Raw genomic sequence first — 20,878 nt, forward strand, 5'->3', positions numbered from 1 at the left:
GGAAGGCAGGGAACCCTTGGTTTCTGGCCAGTGCCCTCTGTAAAAAGGGGAGCTGAGTGCACCATTCCTCTGCTTGAAATCCTCCAGTGGCTGCCCCCGCCCTCCAGCTACAGTCTGACCTGGAAAAGCCTGTCACCGTCCCTCTGGCCCACCCGGCCCTGCAGCCACAGGTCCATGCACTCCCAGGACCTGGCTCTCTACCTTCCACAAACCGGCCCGCTTTCTCTTGCTTCCAGGTCTTGTGACCTGCCCTTCTCTCTTCCTGGAAAATGTGTCCCTGGGCTTGCTACTCTGAGCCCCAGTTCCCTCAAATGCAAGGAGGGACGGAGAGTATAGCCCCAGGTGATTTCCAGGGACCTCCCAGCTGTCCTCCGTGGCCCTGGGTTTCTGAGCTCCACCCACTTGCCTGGTGCCTGGAAGACTAGCAACAGTCAGAGTCCAGGCCAGAGAGGCCCCACTACAGGCTGGGGCATTTGCCAGGTGCCAGCCTGAAAAACAAGTGCCAAGGCTGGGAGGAAAAGGGCTTAGGAGGGATAAAAAGCCAGGTGCCCGTGAGTCTGAGTAGAGGTAGGCGTGACGAACAGGATGGCTGAAGTAGACAAGAACCCAAGCCAATGTGCCTTGCCCAAGCAGAGTCCTCCCTCCGGGGTACCTTCCTTCCACCTGGGCTCTTCCTTCAGCAATTCCAGCAGCTTTTCCCTGAGCTAGTCCACAGCCCCGCCTCTGCATGTCCTGGCTCTCAGGCCATCCGTGCAACAACTTCAGCTCACAGGCTTAGAACCTTAAAGAGCCCCTACGAGAGTCCTCCCCTGGGGAAAGTGAGACAGAGGGACGAGGACCTTGCCCACATTACATGCCTGGGAGGTGGGGAAACCAGGCTCAAACCCTGAGCTCCAGGCTGCAAGCCCAAGTGCAGGGCTCTCTCCAGGGCTCTTTCCAAACTCAGCTCAGATCCCTCCCTGAGGAAGCCCTCCTGCTGCCTCGGGACCTTCACTTCTCAATTCCCCCCCCCCCCCCGCAGCCAGCCAGGGTGGACACACGGGTCTTCCCTTCACCGTGGGGCTCAGACTTCATTTCCTCACCTCCACACCCATCCACACCCACTCCTGACAGAGTCGACCTGGAGCCTTTTGCACGGAGGATGTGCCTTAAACTTTTTATGGAACCAGGTCACCAATATACAGCATTGTGCCCAAGACGCGAGCCTCCAGCTGGGAGATGCACGCCTTACCAAATGAGCATCCTGTACTTTCGGGGGGCAAGCCCAAGGGGCTGTGATCCAGGCCACTCCCCGGGCTTGCTCCTAATCCAGCCACCTGCTCTCACCTTCAGGATGTGAGGAACCCAGAGAATGATCCCTTCTCCTCTCTCACCCTCCTTCACCTTCCGCCCAGGGATGTGTTATGAGAATTAGTGGGATAACAGATGCAGTGCCTCCAAGGAAACAGGCTACATAAATCCGAAGTGTTGTTATTAAATTCCAAATTTAGCCCTCAGGATCAGTGAGGCCTGACGGATCCGAGCTGGGAGTAATCCCAGCTGCATGAACAGGATGTCCTGGCAAAACCAGAAGCACCACATTCAGGCTTTGGGGGTCAAAGGAGACCATAAAAAATCCCCAGGCCTACACCTCACAGAAGGCCAACGATCTTCCCCAGCAATCCCACAAAGCCAGCGGCTGGACTCTGCTCTGCTTGTACATCATCAGTGACAGGAAGCACGCTGCTCCCCAAAGCAGCCCCTGCCTTCTTCCATTAGCTCTAATTTTTAGAAAACTTATTCCTTTCCAACCAAGCCACTTTGCCATCCTCTCCACAGTCGGGAACAAGCTTTACCCTTTCCCCACGTACCCTTAGCCCTTAACCAAGAGCACCTCTCTCTGCTCATTTCCAGGCCTTTCAAACAGGCTTCACAGGCCATTACCTGAAGGCGGGCCGTCATCTGAAGGCGGGCCGTCACCTGAAGGCGGGCCGTCACCTGAAACGGGCCGTCACCTGAAGGCGGGCCATCACCTAAGGGCAGGCCGTCACCTGAAGGCGGGCCGTCATCTGAAGGCAGGCCATCACCTGAAGGCGGGCTGTTACCTAAGGGCAGGCCGTCACCTGAGGGCAGACCATCACCTGAAGGCAGGCCACCACCCTGATGCTCCTTCCTAGGAAGGCTTTCTGTAACATCCAGATCAACTGTGAAATCATAATCTACATTTAGGTTTCAGACCATAACCCCTGCCACACATATATCTGGCTAGGCATCACCCCAAGAACCCCAGAAAGGGTGTCCAAGCTGGTGGAACCTCCCGGGAGCAGAGAACCACAGAAAACGGACGAGACGAGGCCTTGGAGCCACAATGACTGAGTTCAAGGCCCGGCTGTGCCACTGACTGAACAACCCTGAGCAAGTGGCTGAAATCCTGAGTTTCAATTTGCTTATCTCTGAGCTGAGGACAATAACACTAGTTGACATTAAACCTTGCAAAACTGTGGTGAGGACAAAAGAGAATATCTATAATGTGCCTAGCATAACAATAGTAGGTGATTAATAAAAGAAATGCATTATTGTTACATTCAAAGTCTCATGGGAGCCCTGACAGCAGTTCCAAGGACGGAAACCCAAGAAGTGGCAACACAGCCCACCGATTTTCCACAAGGCGCCAGTACAAGTCAGTGGGGAAAGAACAGTCTCTTCAGCAAGAGGGCGGGACAGGTGAGTAGCTACATGCAAAAGAATGAAGTCAGACGCCTCTGTCACACCATATAAAAATTAACTCAAAATGAATCACAGACCTAAATGAAAGAGCTAAAACTATACAACTCATAAAGCAAAACATAACTATCTTTGTGACTTTGAGTTAGGCAATGGTTTCTTAGATAAAACATCAAAACCATGAGTGATGAAAGATAATTTGGAATTCATCAAAATTTTAAACTTTTGCCTTTTAAAGAACACCATAGCCCTAGCCGGTTTGGCTCAGTGGATAGAGCATCGGCCTGAGGACCGAAGGGTTCCAGGTTTGATTCCAGTCAAGGGTATGTGCCTGAGTTGCGGGCCCGGTCCAATGTGCAGCAGGCAGCCAATCAATGATTCCCTCTCATCATTGATGTTTCTCTCTCTCTCTTCCTCTCCCTTCCTCTTCGAAATCAATAAAAATACATATATGTTTTAAAAGTGAGAAGACAACCCACAAAATGGGAGAAAATATTTGCAAAGCATATATGTGACAAGAGACTAATATCTAAAATATATGAAGAACACTTACAACTCAACAATAAAAAGACAAATGACCTAATTTTAAAAGAGCAAAGGCTTAAATAGACATTTATAAAGAAGACATAAACAGTCAATAAAAACATGAAAAGATGCTAAAAAACATTAGTTATCATAAAATGCCAATCAAAACCATAATGAGATACCACTTCACACAATTTAGATGGCTAAAATCAAAGTGCAGATAATAATAAGTGTTGACAAGGATGTGGAGAAATTAGAACCCTCAGACATTGCTGGTGGAAACATAAAATGGTGCTACCTCTATGGAAAATAGTTTGGCAGCACCTCAAAATGTTAAACATAGAGTAGCACTATGACCCACCAATTCCACTCTAGGTATATACCCAAGAGAAAAGAAAAGCATATGTCCACACAAAATCTTGCCCATAAATTTTTTTTTAATCCTCATATGAGGATATGTTTTTGTTGATATTGAGAGAGAAAGGAAGGGGGAAAGAGAGAGAGAGAAAAGCATTGATGTGAGAGAGAAACACCATGGTTGCCTCCTGTGTGAGCCCCAACCAGGGATCGAACCCACAACCTTTCAGTATACTGGACATTCCAACTGACTGAGCCACACTGGCCACACCTTGGTTTTGTTTGTTGGTGGTGGTGGTGATGGTGATGGTGGTGTGTGTGTGTGTGTGTGTGCGCATGCGCGCGCCCACAGTTATTTTATCCACTCACCTATTATTGGCACTTGGGTTGCTTCCATACCTTGGTTCTTGTAAATAACACATAACAGCAGAATGGTTTTAAATAGAACTTTTAAAAATATTTTTTATTGCTTTCAGAGAGAAAGAGAGAGACAGAGACAGAGACAAATAGTTCAATGATGAGAGAGAATTATTGATCGGCTTCCTCCTGCATGCCCCCTACTGGGGACAGAGCACAAAACTCTGGGCATGTGCTCTGACAAGGAATGGAACCATCACCTCCTGGTTCATAGGTCAACGCTCAACCACTGAGCCATGCCAGCTGGGCTAAATAGAATTTTTATAAGAATTTATTTGAACTCAACTGACAATATATGCTGAGGAGCAAAATCTTAAATACTCCCCAAAATTATCTTTTTTTTTTTTTAGACAAAGAGAGAATTTGTTTTTCTTTTTAAAAATATATATTTTTTATTGATTTCAGAGAGGAAAGGAGAAAGAGAGAGAGAGAGAGAGATGATGAGAATCATTGATCGGCCGCTACTGCATGCCCCCTACTGGGGACCGATCCCACAACCTGGGCATGTGCCCTTGACTGGAATCAAACCTGGGACCCTTCAGTCCGCAGGCCAATGCTCTATCCACTGAGCCACACCAGCTAAGGCCCCAAAGTTATCTTTAATAGCCAAAAAGTTCATCAATTGATGAATGGATAAATATGGTATATTCATATAATGAAATATTCACATGTCCATCAACTGATGAAAGGATAAATATGTATATCCATATAATGGACTATTATTTGCCAATGAAAAGAAATGAAGTACTGTAGTATACCATAACATGGATGAACCTAGAAAATATTATGTTAAGTGTAAAAAGCCAGGCATAAAATCATACACATGGTATGATTCCATTTATATAAAATGTCCAAAATAGACTAATTCATATAGACTTTATGGCTGTCAGGGGCTGGAAGGATGGAGAATGGGGAGAAACTGCTCACCGGTAAGAGGTTTCCTTTTATGTAGTGATGAAAATGTGTGTAAACTAGCTATTGGTGAGTGTTGCACAACCCAGTGAATATCCTGAAAACAACTGAGTTGTACACGTTATAGGGTAAATACTATGGCATGTGAATTATATCTCAAAAAGCTGTTCTTAAAAATAAAGTACTAATACATGCTACAATGTGAATGAAGTTTAAAAACATTGTGATAAGTGAAAGAATCTAGTCACAAAAGTCTACATATTCTATAATTCCATTTATACACAATAGATGTGTCCAGAATAGGCAAATGCATAGGGACAGAAAGGAGATGGGTGGCTGCCCAGGGTCAGGGGGCAGAGGTTGGAGGAAATGTGGAGTGGCTGCTAAATGACACGGGGTTTCTTCTGGCATGACAAACATGTTCAAAAATTAGGTGGTGGTGATGGTTACAAAACTGTAAGAATATCTAAATCCCACTGCATTGCATACTTTAAAAGGATGATTATTTTGGTATATGAATTATATATCAATAAAGTTACTTTTTAAATAAATTTTTTAAAAATAGTTTTGTTTTTTTAAGTGACGAGGAGAGAAGGCAGAAGTCTTAGCAACACGAGGGCAGCTCTGTGGCCACATTAGCAGCCCCCTGCCTTCCCCCTTCTCAGCAAGTGCTCCCTCAGCCACAGGTAAGTGGAAATGGTGCCCATGAGCTGGCAGGACCGGGATGAGACCCCTCTCCTGGGCAGGGCCAGGCAGCATCTCATTCCCGGGAAGCGACAAGTAGGATGCAGAGTCTAATTAATGTTGTTGGATGCATTCAGTGGGAACTAATGGGAAGCCTGGTGTGGTGGCCGTGGAAAGAAGGGAAAAAATAGCCAGCCTGCCAATAGAGTGGAGGAGCATCAAAGAGGGGGGAGGAGGAAGGAGGAAGGAGGAGAAGCTGGTTTATACTGGAATACTCTCCAGTCCCAATCTCAGGAAGGCTGCCAGCATTGCCTATATTTTTGGTTGGTTGACATCTCCCAGATTTCCAATAAATTCCCCCTTTTGCTTGAGAGACTTCTGTTGGAAGGGTCCCTGTGAAGTACCCATTTACTTCTTCCTGCCACGGCAAAGACTGACCGATGTCCCCAAAACCCTTCTCCGCACCTGTGCCTGGGCTGGAGCTAGCCTACGTTTCCCGGCCTCCCTTGCAGTCAGGTGTGCAGAGGCTAAGGCGCAGCCACTGGAACAGGAACAGACACTTCTGGTCAGGCCTCCGTGGAGACCTGGAAGGAACGCTTCCTGCTGACCCTGACTGCCCTGCCTGGGACTATTAGGAGCGTTAACACTAAATGTGGGCTGTGTTTATGCCCTGCACCCTCGGGGACCTCTTCGTTACAGTGCAGCCTGCTGTAAGTGAAGCAAGGCAGGCAGGCAGTCCCTCTCCCACCAACAGGAAGGGCCCAGGAGCCCCAGGGCCAGGCCTATGTAGTGGGAGGTACTCTTGGGGTCACGAAAGTGCTAGCCCTTCACTTGTACCACCCTGAGTGCACGCCTCCTTAGCTTTCGCATCCCAGGCATTTCATCGCCTCGCCCTAGTCCCAGCCCTGCGGGCTCCCTCTGTAATTGGCAACCATCTTACAAAACGAAGCCAACACTGTGAGTGAAAAGCAGAGAGAGAAACCGTCTAGGTCCTGGGGACATTGTGGAACTGCCGCATCAATCCAGCTGAAGTCCCTATGCATCTAGATGGCTTCTGTGTAAGCAAATAAATGTCCTCATTGGTCAGGGCCGGTGAGTTCTCAGTTACTTGCAGCTGAAGGCCTCCTACCTAACACACCATCTAAACCAGCAGTCGCCAATCGGTGGTCCGCGGACCACTGGAGGTCCGTGATGTCCGAAAGGTTGGCGCCCGCTGAGCTAAACCAAAGACAAAGCATCTCAGAGAGCACCAACTGTAGGCGTTTCAGCACTCGGCCTCCAGGGAATAACTCCGTACCGTGGCACTGAGGCAGCACCGGGCAACGAGCTGAACAGCATGGAGCCGTTCCCGGACAGCAATGAGTGCTTTGTAACCTTGCAAACAGAAGGAAAATGGTGCTGGGAAAACTGGACAGCCACATGCAAAAGAATGAAACTGGACCTCTACCTCACACCATCCTAAAAAATCAACTGCATGAAAAAAAAAAAAAAAATCAACTGTATGAATTAAAGCCGTGAACATAAGACCTGAAACCAGAACGCTCCTAGAAGAAGACATAGGCAGTAAGCTCCCTGACATCAGGCTTGGTGGCGATGTTTTGGGATTTGACGCCAAAAGCCAAGGCAACAAAAGCAAAAATAAACAAGTGGGTTTACATCAAACTAAAAAGCTTCTATGCAGCAACAGAAGCCATCAACAACATGAAAAGGCAATCTACTGAATGGGAGAAAATATTTGCAAACAATATCATGGATAAGGGGTTAGTGCCTAAAATGTACAAAGAATTTACACAACCTAATTGCAAAGAAACAAACAATCTGATATTTTAAAAGGGGAGAAAAGTTAGGGGACTAAATGGCAAAGATGAAGGGATTGAAAAGTACAAGTTGGTAGTTATAAAATAGTCACAGAGATGTACAGTACAGCATAGAAAATACAGTCAATAATATTGTAATAACTATGTATGGGGCCAAGTGAATACCAGAAATATTGGGAGAATACTTTGTAAAGTTTATGACTAACTGCTATGCTATACACCTGAAACTAATACAAAATAATACTGAATGTAAACTGTAATTGAGAAATTTAAAATTTTTAAAGTTAAAAAAAAATAATTAAAAACAGGCAGAGGAACTGAATAAACATTTTTCCAAAAGAAGACATACAGATGGCCAACAGGTACATGAAAAGGTGCTCAACATCACTAATCATCATGAAAATGCAAATTGAAACCACAATGAGATATATGTATCACCTTATACCTGTTAGAATGTTTATCATCAAAAACACAAGAGAGCCCTAGCTGGTTTGGCTCAGTGGATAGAGCGTTGGCCTGCAGACTAAAGGGTCCCAGGTTCAATTCCGGTCAAGGGCACATGCCCAGGTTGCGGGCTCAATCCCCAGTGTGGGGTGTGCAGGAGCCAGCTGATCGATGATTCTCTCTCAGCATTGATGTTTCTAACTCTCTCCCTCTCCCCTCCCCTCTGAAATCAATAAAAATATATTTTTTTAAAACACACAAGAGATAGCAAGTGTTGGCGAGGTTGTGGAGAAAGGGAACTGTGGGTAAACTGGTGCACTATGGAATACAGTATGGAGTTTCTTCCAAAAATTAAAAATGGAACTACCATGCCTCCCAGCAATTCCACTCCTGAGTAGATATGCAAGGGAAATGAAATCGGAATCTCAAAAAGATATCTGCACTCCTATGTTCACTACATTATTTACAACAGCCAACCTAAGTGCCCACGAAAGGAGAAATGGGGAAAGAAAACATATGTGTACACACACACACACACACAGAAATATTATTCAGCCATAAAAAAAGAAAATCCTGCCACTTCTGACATGGATGGACCTTGAAGGCATTATGTTAAGTAAAATAAGTCAGAGAGAGAAAAACAAATATTGCCTGATCTCACTAACAAATATTGCATAATCTAAAAAACACTAAAAACAAACAAACAAACAAAAAACTCATAGAAACAGAGAACAGATTGGTGGATGCCAGAGGCAGGGGTGGGGGACATGGGAAGGGTGGAGGTGGGTGAAAGTGGTCAGAAGGGACAACTTCACAGTATAAGTTCTGGGGCTATAATGTACAGAACGGTGAGTACAGTCTGCAATGTTGCATTGTGCACTTAGAAGTTACTAAGAGAATGGATCAGTTAGCAATATTGCATTGTACATTTGAAAGTTACTAAGAGAATAGATCTTAAAACTTCTTATCACAAGAACAAATGTGTAACTGTGAGATAATAAATGTTAACTAGACTTATTGTGGTAATCATGTCGCAATATATACATATATCAAACCATTATACTATTAACCAATGAAATTTTTTTAAGAAAAAACCTAAGGGTAGAACATTCAAATAAAATAAGAAAGGAAATGGCAGCTGAGTAGCCAACGGCCCACCTGCCATCAGGAGTCAGGAGGGGCACCAGCTTAAGGTGAAAAGCCATCAACAAAATGAAAAGGCAACCTACTGAACTGGAGAAAATATTTGCAAACAATATCCTGGGTAAAGGGCTAATGCCTAAAATGTAGAAAGAACTCACACAACTCAATAGCAAAAGGGCTGAGGGACTGGGGGAAAGTCACCTGATCCCTCTGTGCCTCGGTGGTCTCATCTGTAAGCAGAGAAAACGCAGTGCTACCTGCATGCACAATGGAGGTGCCACATCCACTGAGGAGCTCCCTCCCCTTCTGCGAGGAGGCCTGGAGGCAAGGGGCGTCCTGTTTCACGTTTCCTCCCCAAGCAGAGCTGCCACTCGAGGGTGTTTACCTACGGGTTGGGCCATTTCTAACCAAACTCCCTGAATCATCATAGACAGTAGGAGCCAGCAGGGGCCCTGCTGGAGCAGACCCTCTCTATCCCCTGGCTCTGGGATGCACATGTCTGCAGCTTTCTGAAATCATAGTTCCGGAGACTAACGGCCCAGGCCGAGCGGCCAGGGTGAGGTGCAGGACGCCGATCCCCGGATTAATGAGGAATGCTGAAGCCCCTCGCTGTCGCAGCCCCTCCCTCTGCGCACTGTATTTTCGGAAGAAATATACACTGCAGCTGAGAGAACACGGTGTAAATCTTTCCTCCCGCCAAGCAACGCAGAACAGAAATCTATAGAGGCAAATCCTTGATGTCCAAAGATGTGGACTTTTTAAAAATCCAATTTGCCAGGTTCCACCTTACTGCCTTGCACCAGTCCCTGCCGAGGCTTACTTAAAGGGATACGGGAGACAGATGCTTGCAGCTGGCCTTGCAATCCAAGTTCCTCAAGTAGGACCAGTCTATCTCCTCCTCAACTCCCCAGGGAAGCATTTTCTCTGTGTAGAGCAGGGGTAGAGAACATCCAGCCCACGGGGCCGTGTAAGGCCCACAAAATCATTTGGTCTGGCCCTGCCAAGGCATTAGGGATGCGTTCATTAAATGCTTGACCAAATATAGCAGGCTAATTTTTAAGTTGATAATTTTGTAGGGCTCGTGTTAGAAATACCCAAATGGCCCTTGGCAGAAAAGAGGTTCTTCACCTCTGGCGTAGAGGAAATGCAGAAAGCCACCTTCTCAGAGCCTGAACCTTATCTTAGAGTAGGAAACTGAGGCCCAGAGACGGGGTATGCATGAGACCACGAAGTATGGCTGGGCACTGGTGAGGCTTGAAGACAGGCTTGTACCCAGCACTCTAGTCCCCACCCAAACTGTCCAAGAACAGGACAGAGGCACCGCCATGCAGGGAGAACGCTGAACCAGGGCTGGCCTCTGGGGTTCCAGCCTTCTTCCTCCCCAAGAAACTGCAAGCCTGTGGCTAGGCAGCTAGCTACAAGAGAATGCCGTGTGCGCAGGCTCTGCAGAGACACTGCAGCACGGATGGGTGGGCATCGCCACGCACATGTGAACAGCAGAAAGCCCTGCAGATTCAGCTTCCCTGTGAAGGCTGAATCCTATAAACAAGATTACCACCCCCATTAGACCTTCTCTAAGAAGAAAGTGACCTCTCCAGTTGATGTGGCACCAGGCTTTTTTCATGCTTCCGCAAGGGTACAGCCCTGACAACAAAGCAGGCAGCATCCAAGCCTGTGCCCACAGCGCCCCCTCGTGGGAGTCCGTGTGGTTTATCAGACCTCTTTATTCCACCAAAGGGAAGGTATAGCACTACCCTTCTAGTCCCTACAACTGCCCCTCCTGGAATGTCTTCCCCTCGACCCCCCTAGCTCAGTGTTTCTCAAACTTCAGCCCACATCAGAATCACCTGGAGAACTCGTTAAAATGCAGGCTGCTGGGCCCCACCCTCAGTTTCTGATTAGTTCTGGGGTGGGCCTGAGAACCTGCATTTCTAAATATTCCCAGTTGCTGATGCTGACTGTTCAGGACCCCTTTGGGAGAAGCACTGCCCTACTAATCTCTCTGCAATCATCAAGACTCAATACAGCTCCTTAGAAGTTCCAGGAGTATCCAGAGATGTGTCACAGAATGTCAAAGCTCTGTCATTTTGACCAAGTGCCTCAATCTCTGTCTATAAAATGGGGATAAGAGCCCTAGCTGGTTTTGTTCAGTGGATAGAGCATCTGCCTGCAGACTGAAGAGGCCCAGTTTGATTCCAGTCAAGGATTCATGCCCGGGTTGCAGGCTTGATCCCCAGTAGGCGGTGTGCAGGAGATAGCCATGAATGATTTTCTCTCACATGGATGTTTCTATCTCTCTTTCCCTCTCCCTTCCTCTCTGAAATCAATAAAAAATATATTTAAAAAATAAATAGAAATTTTTAATCCTATATAATAAAAGCCTAATATGCAAATCGACCAAACGGCAGAACAACTGGTAGAACAACCAGTTGTATGATGCGCACTGACCACCAGGGGGCAGATACTTAATGCAGGAGCTGCCCCTAACCCTCAGGCCCCAGGCTGGCCAAGGCAGGTGCCAGTGGGGGGCCCCTCAATCACCCTGCCAGTCGCCCCACAGATCAGCCCTGATCGCCAGCCAGGCCTAGGGACCCTACCCATGCACAAATTTCGTGCATTGGGCCTCTAGTAAATAAATAAAATAAGGATAATAGTACCTCCCTCATAGAGTAGTTATAAAAGGTAGATAAGATAGTTTGCACAATAGGCTTACTATGTACCTGGCACCTAGAAAACTATTCTGCTGTCATCACTATTTTATTAGCAGAAGTAATAGTACTATCACTGGTTATTTGCCAGCTTCTTGTGGCCAGAGACCAGGTCTCCTACTTAAAGACACACAATTCTCATAGGCAGAAGGGACTTCAGACTCTTCCGTTCAGTTTCCCTAACCTAGCTGATCAGCACACCAATCTGGAAGTTGTTCAACTTCAGATGCTTGGGTTCCTGGGACCAGGGGCCTTGGGCATTTGTATTTTGAACAAGCCTCTACATGCCAGGCTTGGGAACCACTTCTCTAGCCCTTGTACCTCACCTAGACAGGGAAATGGAGGCCCAGAAAAGGGGAATCCCTTGCCATTCCATGACCCCAACTGGCTGGAGGAGGGGTAAGAATCAGAAAGTAGGTCTCTAGATGCCAGTCAAGCCTTTTCCCAAGCTAAACTGCATGGATGCCATCTCAGCTATCTCTAACCTCCTGCGCAAATCCCCTCTCCTACATACATGGTGAGCAGCCCAACAGCTCAATTATCTCCCATGCCAAGGAATTCTGCATGTGCCAAGGACACTCAATCCATTGCTGAACATCTAATTCTCCAGCAGATTCCTTCAACCACAGTATTGAAGAGAAATCTTAGGCATACAGGTCCCCCCTGACCACTTCCCTGATGAGCTCTCATGTCTCATTTCCCACCAGAACCTCGCTTGTACCCTAATGCCCAACCAGACCATGGACAGTTTGTTTTTCTGGGGGTCTCACTGCTGCAACGTCTGGCCTACAGACGTTTAAGGGTGAGTGGACGTGCAAGGTCAAATGAAAGTGTGGGAGTCTGCTCGCTCCCTAGACCCACACTAGAGCTCTAGAACTCAGGAAAGCCTCTGCTTTGTCAGCACAAACGAGTCAAAGTGGGATGTCTCTGTACTCTGGCAGCCAACCTGAAGTCTATTTTTGAAATGGAATTTCTCCTACCAGAGATGCATTGTGCAAACTGCTGGAAGCCACCAGTCACTGCAGGGCCTTCCGGCTCACTGATAAGAAAATGCCTACCTGCGCTCAGCTCCCACCCTCCCCAATCCGGTCCCCTCTTCCCTCAGCAGAACGACTGGTATTGCCTCACACCATAGCTGCCTGCTCTTCCCAGCCCATGATCCTTCCCACCTTTCATGGCGCCAAGTGAGACCCCTGCTCCTGTGTCCAGATCAGATCACGTGTCTTGCCCACTTGTTGCTCTCTCAGAAGCCAGCCAATACCCAGCCCCCCTGCACTGATCCTCTCGCCTCTGGATCCCTATGACATAATTTATCACAATTACGCACTGTCTGGTGCTTCCTGGTAAGGAGCAGAAGCCAGGCCTTAAGACTGTTTCAAGTTGCTAAACCCACTGTGAGCTTTGAGGGAAGGGACTGCTTCTTCATCCATCTCCCAGGACAAGGACTAGCACACAGCTCAGTAATAAATGGGGAATTCAGTCGGCCATCTAACAACTTGTTCAATGATCGCCTGGCAACAGACACCTTGCTGAGCATAGTAGGCATATAAATCATGAGTTTTATATAACATTGTATGTCCTGCAGAAAACAGCTACTCAATATTTGAGTGAATGAATAAATGCTCAACAAAGACTCTGGGGTCATACAATTGCGGTCCAATCCCAGCTCCATCACTAAATTGGTGGGGCTCAAAACCCTCTCCAACACAGGTATGGTTAAGACCTCCGAGAGTTATTGTGCAGATTAAAGGAGGTAGTTTATAGTTAACAGCAGCTGCCTCGACTCCAAGAGTATGTTGTTTTTAAGATGTTACTTTTCCCAAGCCCTCAAGTGTGGCTCTTAGGATGGGCCCTGCCAGGGGACAATGCTGCAAACCTCACAGGACTGGTTGCTGCTGCTGTCATCCTGCTATCCTGTTCCCAGCCGCCTCGTGGTGACACCACACATATATCCTCCCGCGCTGCCCCTGAAGCCCAACTCCCCCACCCCCACCCCCTTCCCCACCTTTCCATTACAACTTTGCTTGGAGGCAGGGGTTGATTGCAGGAAGCAACAGATTTTTGGAAAACAGAATCTTCCTGAACCATGGTAAGGTTTTGGTCATTATTCTAAGAGTACTGTGACATCACAGAGAAGTTTTAACATGAAAACACCCGAGTTGTGGAAAGATCCTTCTCTGCAGAAGGACTGAAAAGAGAACAGGAGTGCAGAGGGTGGCCAGGGAACTGAGGTTACTCAGGAGAGGTGGTGTGTGCTGGTGCAGAATGGTGTGGATTTTAACTTTAGGAGCTCAAGTTGTAAGGAATTCATGGTGAGTTGGATTCCGGACAGGGGGAGACGAAAGGAGAGCTATCAAGAGGCAGGGGTGGGGCTGGGGGGGGGAGATGTTGCTTTTAAGGAGAGCCCAAAATAATCAGCTTTCAAGAAAGAGCTGAGTGTTAAAAGCTGCCTGATAATCTGGCGCGTGCAGCTACAAAAGGAATTCAGGGGTGTAGTTCTAAGGCAAGCTATAAAGCACCCCACTCTTCACTGGACTCTTCAGCCTTCTTCAGAACCACCCCTAGCTTCTCTTCTCGCCATCCTCCAATGACTCCTGCTACCTCTCCCAAAGCCTCAGACCACCCACACCACCACCACCACCATAGTAGCAAGCTTGAGGGGGGTGGGGAGGGGGGGGGAGATGTGCTCTCCCTTTTAGTAAAAGCAACCTTGCATTTTTATGGAGGCTTTCAAAGCCTGTTGACAGTTTGATTACTGTAGGGGCCAAGGAAGTGCTGCATCTCCAAGAACCCTGAAGTTCAGTAACACACTTGCCCACAATTTAAAAAATTTCTGCAAGTCCCTGCTTCCAGTCACACTTGCTTAGCACTTGTTTCAAAGATGCATCATCATTTGCGCATCACAACAACCTCTTGAGTCAGGTCAGCAGAGCAAGTACCCTTGGGAGCCCCAATTTAAACCCAATCAGGGGACCAAGTGACTTGCCCCCTCAGCCGGACAAGGTGGGAGCATGCAGAGGGAACACAAGACCCCCAGCAGACGAGGGTGCAAGCTAGCTGCAATAGTGGCCATGTGAACAGAAGAGCAAACACCTGTCCTGAGGCTTGTAGCCCACCTATAAACCCTACCAACTGCCCCAGGCAGGCAGGGCCAGCTGATACTTCCAGATATTTCAAGAGGCTAGGAATCTGGATATTTATGTAAAATCTGTCAAAATGCTCTGCATGTTCAAAAACGCTTACAGATCAGGACAGCCAATTTGTGACTTTCACATCCCAGCCCAGCCATAGCTAATCACAATTCCCTTCTCCAAAGAGGCTATGGCTACTAACTGCTCTCCCTGAGCACATCCCAATAACAAAGCTCTACAGCCCTGGCTGGTGTGGGTCAGTGGTTAGAGTGCTCGTGCACCAAAGGGTTTCTGTTCTGATCCCCAGGGTCCTGATCCAGGTGCATGCTGGAGGTAACCAATCAATGGGTCTCTTACACTGATGTTTCTGTCTCCCCTTCCTCCCCTCCCCACCGACCCCGACTAAAAACCAATGGAAAAAATAGCCTCGGATGGATTAACAAAGCAAAAATTCCCCACTCATAATAAACCACTCACTTATCCCATAAGCATGAACCTACAACACACAGGTAACAATTTTCATAGATCCTAGTCAGGATAAATAAAAATGTGACCTAATAATTTTAATTTTCATTGAGGCCAGCAAATAATCTTTTCAGTAACAAGAACTAAGCAGGATTCTAGAAAGAACAAGGAATCAGATTTTAGGTGTCTCTTTCAGAAACACACCAACTACACTGATGGCAAATAGTAAAATGAGCACTACGTACTGGCCCTGCATGCTCCCATGTTGCCCAATCTCTAACCTGATGTCTTCGTGCTGTTAAATGGAAGGATAAACACCACCCCATCATATCAAGTTTTCAGTGAATTAGATTAATGGAACATGTGAACTTGGTCTGCAATCTTAAGCCCGCTAAACAGAAGACTAGTTACACTCCCAGTAAACACCAAACAACCAGACACATGAAAGTTTAGTTTATTAATTCTCTCACGAAAAATCTGCACAACGAAAAATCTGCACAACCATCAGAGATAAAGTCACCGAAGAATCTTTACTCCTTCTGTGAATCAAAGGAAAAAAATTTAGTTAGCAACTAGTTAGCAACTGCTGAACGGAACTTTAAAAACTCAAGTTCAAAGTCATCAACAAACTCCAAAATTAATGACATTCATGCAGAACAATTATTAGTAACCTAGAATCACGTTAGGTTTGTATGATCACAACACAACATAAGCATCAAGAAATAAAACATTCAAGTTAGGAAACAAACAATGAGTTAAATATTACTAAATTTTAAAAACAAAGCCATGTCACTATTAGTATTTAAAACACAACTCTTGAGCACATTTATAAATCTACTTCTACATCTACTTTGCATGCTCTACTTTTAAATTACTGTGTCAGTAAATGAAGTCTAGTGCTCTAAATGAAAAGCTTGAATTATATATACCTGTTGTTCAATCTCCAGCTCACTGAATCAGTGGCAGGGAAGGGAGAAGGAAAAGGGAAGAGGGGGAAGAGACATTCATTAATAGCCCCTTTTTAAACTCCAAAATAATCTGCATTTAAGTGCATGCAATCAGATAGATACCTTGAAGATGATCATTCTGCTCTTTGCAGAATGTATATAGAACACTCCTTAGACACACTCACTGATTTTATTACTCCCAATTTTTGAGAATCCCTTGCCTGATTACTCAGGCTCTTATGCAAACAAGGTGGCATAATGACTTCACAATGAAGAGATCAGTATAACGATAATCCCAACCCAGGCTGCCACTGCCTTCTTATAGATGGAAGTAGGCATACCCAAGCCTCGGGCCCTCTGCTCTGCCCAGCAACATGGCGCTGGGCACACATACACTAGCACAATCGACAGACTTGGTAATCATCCCAAACTAAAGTCTAATTGAACCATAATGGGAGAGCTCTAAATGATCAAGCAAGTATTTTAAAACTTGCCTCAGCTCAATACTTTAAAAGCCACCATCCACAGCAAAAGTAATGCAAATTAGTATTAAGAGGCAGAACTTAGCCAAGGTAAAAATGCTTCAACTGTTCTTCAAACATGAGATTATTTATTCCTTAATTTAAAATAACTCATTGCACTCAAAAGGTAAAAAGCAAATACCAATTCCAATACCTAAACAAAAACTAAAATAATAGGAACACTAATATGCCTGACTTTTTCTTTTTAGTCAAAAAATGTATGTTCTCGCTCGCCCTTGCGGGTAACTCAGTTGACTGAGCATCATCCGGATACACCAAGGTTGGGGGTCAGATCCCCGGTCAGGACACATACAAGCAGCAACTATTGAATGCAAAGATAAATGGGTCAACAAATCAATGTTTTCTTCTCTCTCCCTTTCACCAATAAGTAAAAATAAAATGCACATGCTCATTTATGCATTCATTTTCCAGGTGGCTTTTCAGAGCAGTGCTAGTGAAATGTACCAGTACTACTTGAAGTAGTAACAGTGATGGCTCAGGTCCCCACAGGTACCCCCTCTATACCTGTCACCACTGAGCACTAACACATGAGACTCAGGCTAAATGAAGAAAAAAGAATGTGTTAATCATCCTTCAGATCTAGATCAGAAGACAAATATACTGACTGATTCTTTTCTGCAATCTCCAGAAATTCTGTCAACAGGTAAAAGAGTGGCTCTAAGTGGCAAGTAGCTCCTCTGGCAGTTTGTCAATGTTAACCATGGCACTGGGAAGTCAGTGTGATCGGAGTTCTGTGCAGGCAGAACCCGTTTAATGCCTGGTCTAGGGGGGAGAGAAGGGGAAGTCATAGCACACAGGGGCAGTGACCACCCGTTTCAGAATCCTACTACTCCCAGCCCAGGCTCAGCCACGTTACAAGTGGTTTACACTGCTCAAATATGCAAAATGTGTTTTAAAAAATTGGGTACTGGACCATTCTGACTAAGTATGTGTAGGAAAAGCATATTCATCAAAGGTTTTAATGTGAATATACAATTATATTGAGACATTTTTAATTAAAAATACATATACGCCCAGCTGGCGTGGCTCAGTGATTGAGCACTGACCTATGAACCAGGAGGTCATGATTCAATTTCTGGTCAGGGCACATGCCCCGGTTGCAGGCTCAATCCCCACTGTGGGGCATGCAAGAGGCAGCTGATCAATGACTCTCTCATCATTAATGCTTCTGTCTCTCTCTACCTCTCCCTCTCTGAAATCTATAAAAATATATTTTTTTTAATATATATCAGCTCTGCCCAGGTAGCTCAGTTGGCTAGAGTGTCATCCTAATACACCAAGGTTTTGGGTTTGATTCCTGGTCAGGGCACATACAAGAATCAACCAATGAATGCATAAATAAGTGGAACAACAAATCAATGTTTCTTTCTCTCTCATCCCCCCCATCCTCTCTGTCTAAAATTCAATAAATATAGAATTTATATCAGATGAAAAGTTGGGAGTAAAAAACAATGGCATGATAAAAGGCAGCTTTGAGTGGATGACCCCAGGACAGAGGCTTTGCCAAGTTTCCTGGGCCAGTTTATTACCAGAGCTGCAGAGAATGGGCCAGTCTCCAAAGTCCCCAAGGAAAAGACTGCTCATAAGTGGAGAGGACCCTTCCCAAGCCTTGTGTTAAGTGAAGCCATTTCCTGAGTATGTAACTTTCGGAGACACAGCTTTCCAAGTGAAGTTAAAGGGAGCCTACTAAGTAGGATATCCACCTTCCTCCACTTCACACCATTAACATGCATTTTTGAATTTCCAAAATAAGCGTGATTAAAACCTTTCCTCCTTTGTTCACAGTACACTATCTTAAAGCATAGCAATCTATAATAATAAAAGCGTAATATGCTAATTAGACCAGACGTCCTTCCGAACGAAGCCAGGGCTGGGAAGGAAGCCCAGGTCCCGGGTGCCAGAGGGAAGCCGGTGCCAGCAACCGGGGGAAGGAAGGACTACTCTTGCACGAATTTCGTGCATCGGGCCTCTAGTGGTGTTTTCATAAACCATACTGTGAAACTGTTGTTCAAAAGCCAACATGCAAAGCATCAAAGCAAACTCAGTGAAGGTGATGCATCCCACACCGTGCTCAGAATCTCTGTACCTGCCAGACACTTCATTTCTGATGAACAAGAAATCCAAGACGGAAAAGGCAAAAAAAAAAAGTTCACAGAACACTTGATTATTTGTTAACTTAACAACCCAACACCTTAATTCAACTATTTAGAATTAGCTAGGCAAAGCTGGTAAAAAGCTGCTCATCATTAAAATCACTTAAGTCTTGGCTAACTGGAGAGGTAAACCATTCAGATTTCAGCTGCCTCTCCAGCATGCCAGGAAAACACGGACCACATTGATTCAACTGCCTCTTAAACCCAGTTGTCCATTTTAAAGTAAGTGCAATCTCAGGAAACTAGATCTGCATCCTGGTGAGCCTGTGCCAATTAGTAAAATGAAAACTCGGGATTGGGCTTGCAAGGCGCCCACCAGGGTGATCACTGAACCGATGTGGCCCCGTGTTGTGCTAATAATCTGTGAGCTGTGGCGAAGCTACTGTGGGAGAAGCTACTCTACTGACGTGGTGTTAAGATACTACATTATATAGCTTCTCAAAACATTACCTTCTGTAATCCAGAAGAAGTGGGAGGGAAGAAACATTAAGAAAAGTTATTAAAGGGAAAAAAAACCCTTTTTCTAGAAACTAAAGACCTGCAGTTGACACCTCTGTATTTTCCTTGATGCACTATACCTTTTTGCCAGCACCAACATTGGCCTTTGCAGTCCCCCTGACTTTCTTCATCCTGTTCTTGCGTTCCTTTCTCTGTTTTCTTGAGGTCTTCTTCTTCTCATATAGGCCATGCTAAAGGAAAAAGGAATGTATATAGGTTATTTGCAAAACATCATTACCCACTAATCTGGTAGGAAAACGGACCAGGCTGGAGCTCAAGAAATGCTGCTTCCCAAATCAAACTTTTCAAGTGCATTTAATACTTCAACAGAAAGGGTCTTAAATTAAGAAACAATGAGTACAAATAACACAGGAAACAAATGTCCACTCAACACTCCCACATGGTAAGTTCAGGGGACTCGGCTATTATTGTCCAGCCTTGAACCTACAGCTAACAAAGCGCCCCCACGTTTGCCTTCTCTTCAGTCTCTTCCATTTCATCTCCAGATTTATTATTCCCATATGACAAAGGAGCCTTTTCCATGAGTTCCACCCACCCTCCATGGAGACTGCTATAATCTACTCCTCTTCACTCTGCCCACTTTTGCACTTACTGTTCCTGCTGCCTAAAAGACTGCTTCCATCTTTACAAGGATCTCGGCTTCAATGTCACCTAAACAGCTCCCAGCACCCAGTAGAGTGCAACATCTATCTACCAGACCACAATAATTTCCCTCACAGCTCTTCTCTAAGAACATTTATCTAAATAGCAAGGAGAAAAAGGGCTTAAGAGGATAGCCATAAGAAATAACAATCCTTCGCTGAAACCGGTTTGGCTCAGTGGATTGAGCGTCGGCCTGCGGACTGAAGGGTCCCGGGTTCGATTCCGGTCAAGGGCATGTACCTTGGTTGCGGGCACATCCCCAGTGGGGGTGTGCAGGAGGCAGCTGATCGATGTTTCTCTCATCGATGTTTCTAACTCTCTATCCCTTTCCCTTCCTCTCTGTAAAAAAAACCAATAAAATATATTAAAAAAAAAAAAAAAAGAAATAACAATCCAGCCCTAGCCAGTTTGGCTCAGTGGATAGAGCGCATTGGCCTGCGGACCAAAGGGTCCCAGGTTCGATTCTGGTCAAGGGCACATGCCCAGGTTACAGCCTTGATCCCCAGTAGGGGGTGTGCAGAAGGCAGCCGATCTATGATTCTCTCTCATCACTGATATTTCTCTCTCCCTTTCCTCTTTGAAATCAATAAAAAAATATATAAAAGAATAAAAACTAACAATCCAACCCTAGCCAGTTTGGCTCAGGGGATAGAGCGCTGGCCTGTGGACCAAAGGGTCCCAGGTTCTATTCGTCAAGGGCATGTACCTGGGCTGCAGGCTCCTCCCCTGCCCGGGCCCTGGTCCAGGCCCTGGTCAGGGTGCGTGCAGG

General features: G+C 45.8%; 1 protein-coding gene across 5 annotated transcripts in view; it reads right to left on the minus strand.

The window, feature by feature from the left end:
• Window positions 1-20,878, minus strand: part of RPS24 (ribosomal protein S24) — a 273,539-nt gene that overhangs the window by 250,237 nt on the left and 2,424 nt on the right. The window contains exons 4-6 of one of the 5 annotated variants that reach the window (XM_079793983.1): window positions 19,527-19,637; window positions 16,236-16,257; window positions 15,745-15,845 (exon numbers count right to left, since the gene is read on the minus strand). In XM_079793983.1, coding sequence (XP_079650109.1) covers window positions 16,255-16,257; window positions 19,527-19,637 — 114 coding nt within the window. In that variant the 3' untranslated portion in view covers window positions 15,745-15,845; window positions 16,236-16,254. The other 4 variants (XM_079793980.1, XM_079793982.1, XM_079793979.1 and 1 more) reach the window with 4 other exon arrangements.

This window comes from Cnephaeus nilssonii, assembly GCF_951640355.1.
Source record: "Cnephaeus nilssonii genome assembly, chromosome: 16".
Lineage (NCBI taxonomy): Eukaryota > Metazoa > Chordata > Mammalia > Chiroptera > Vespertilionidae > Cnephaeus > Cnephaeus nilssonii.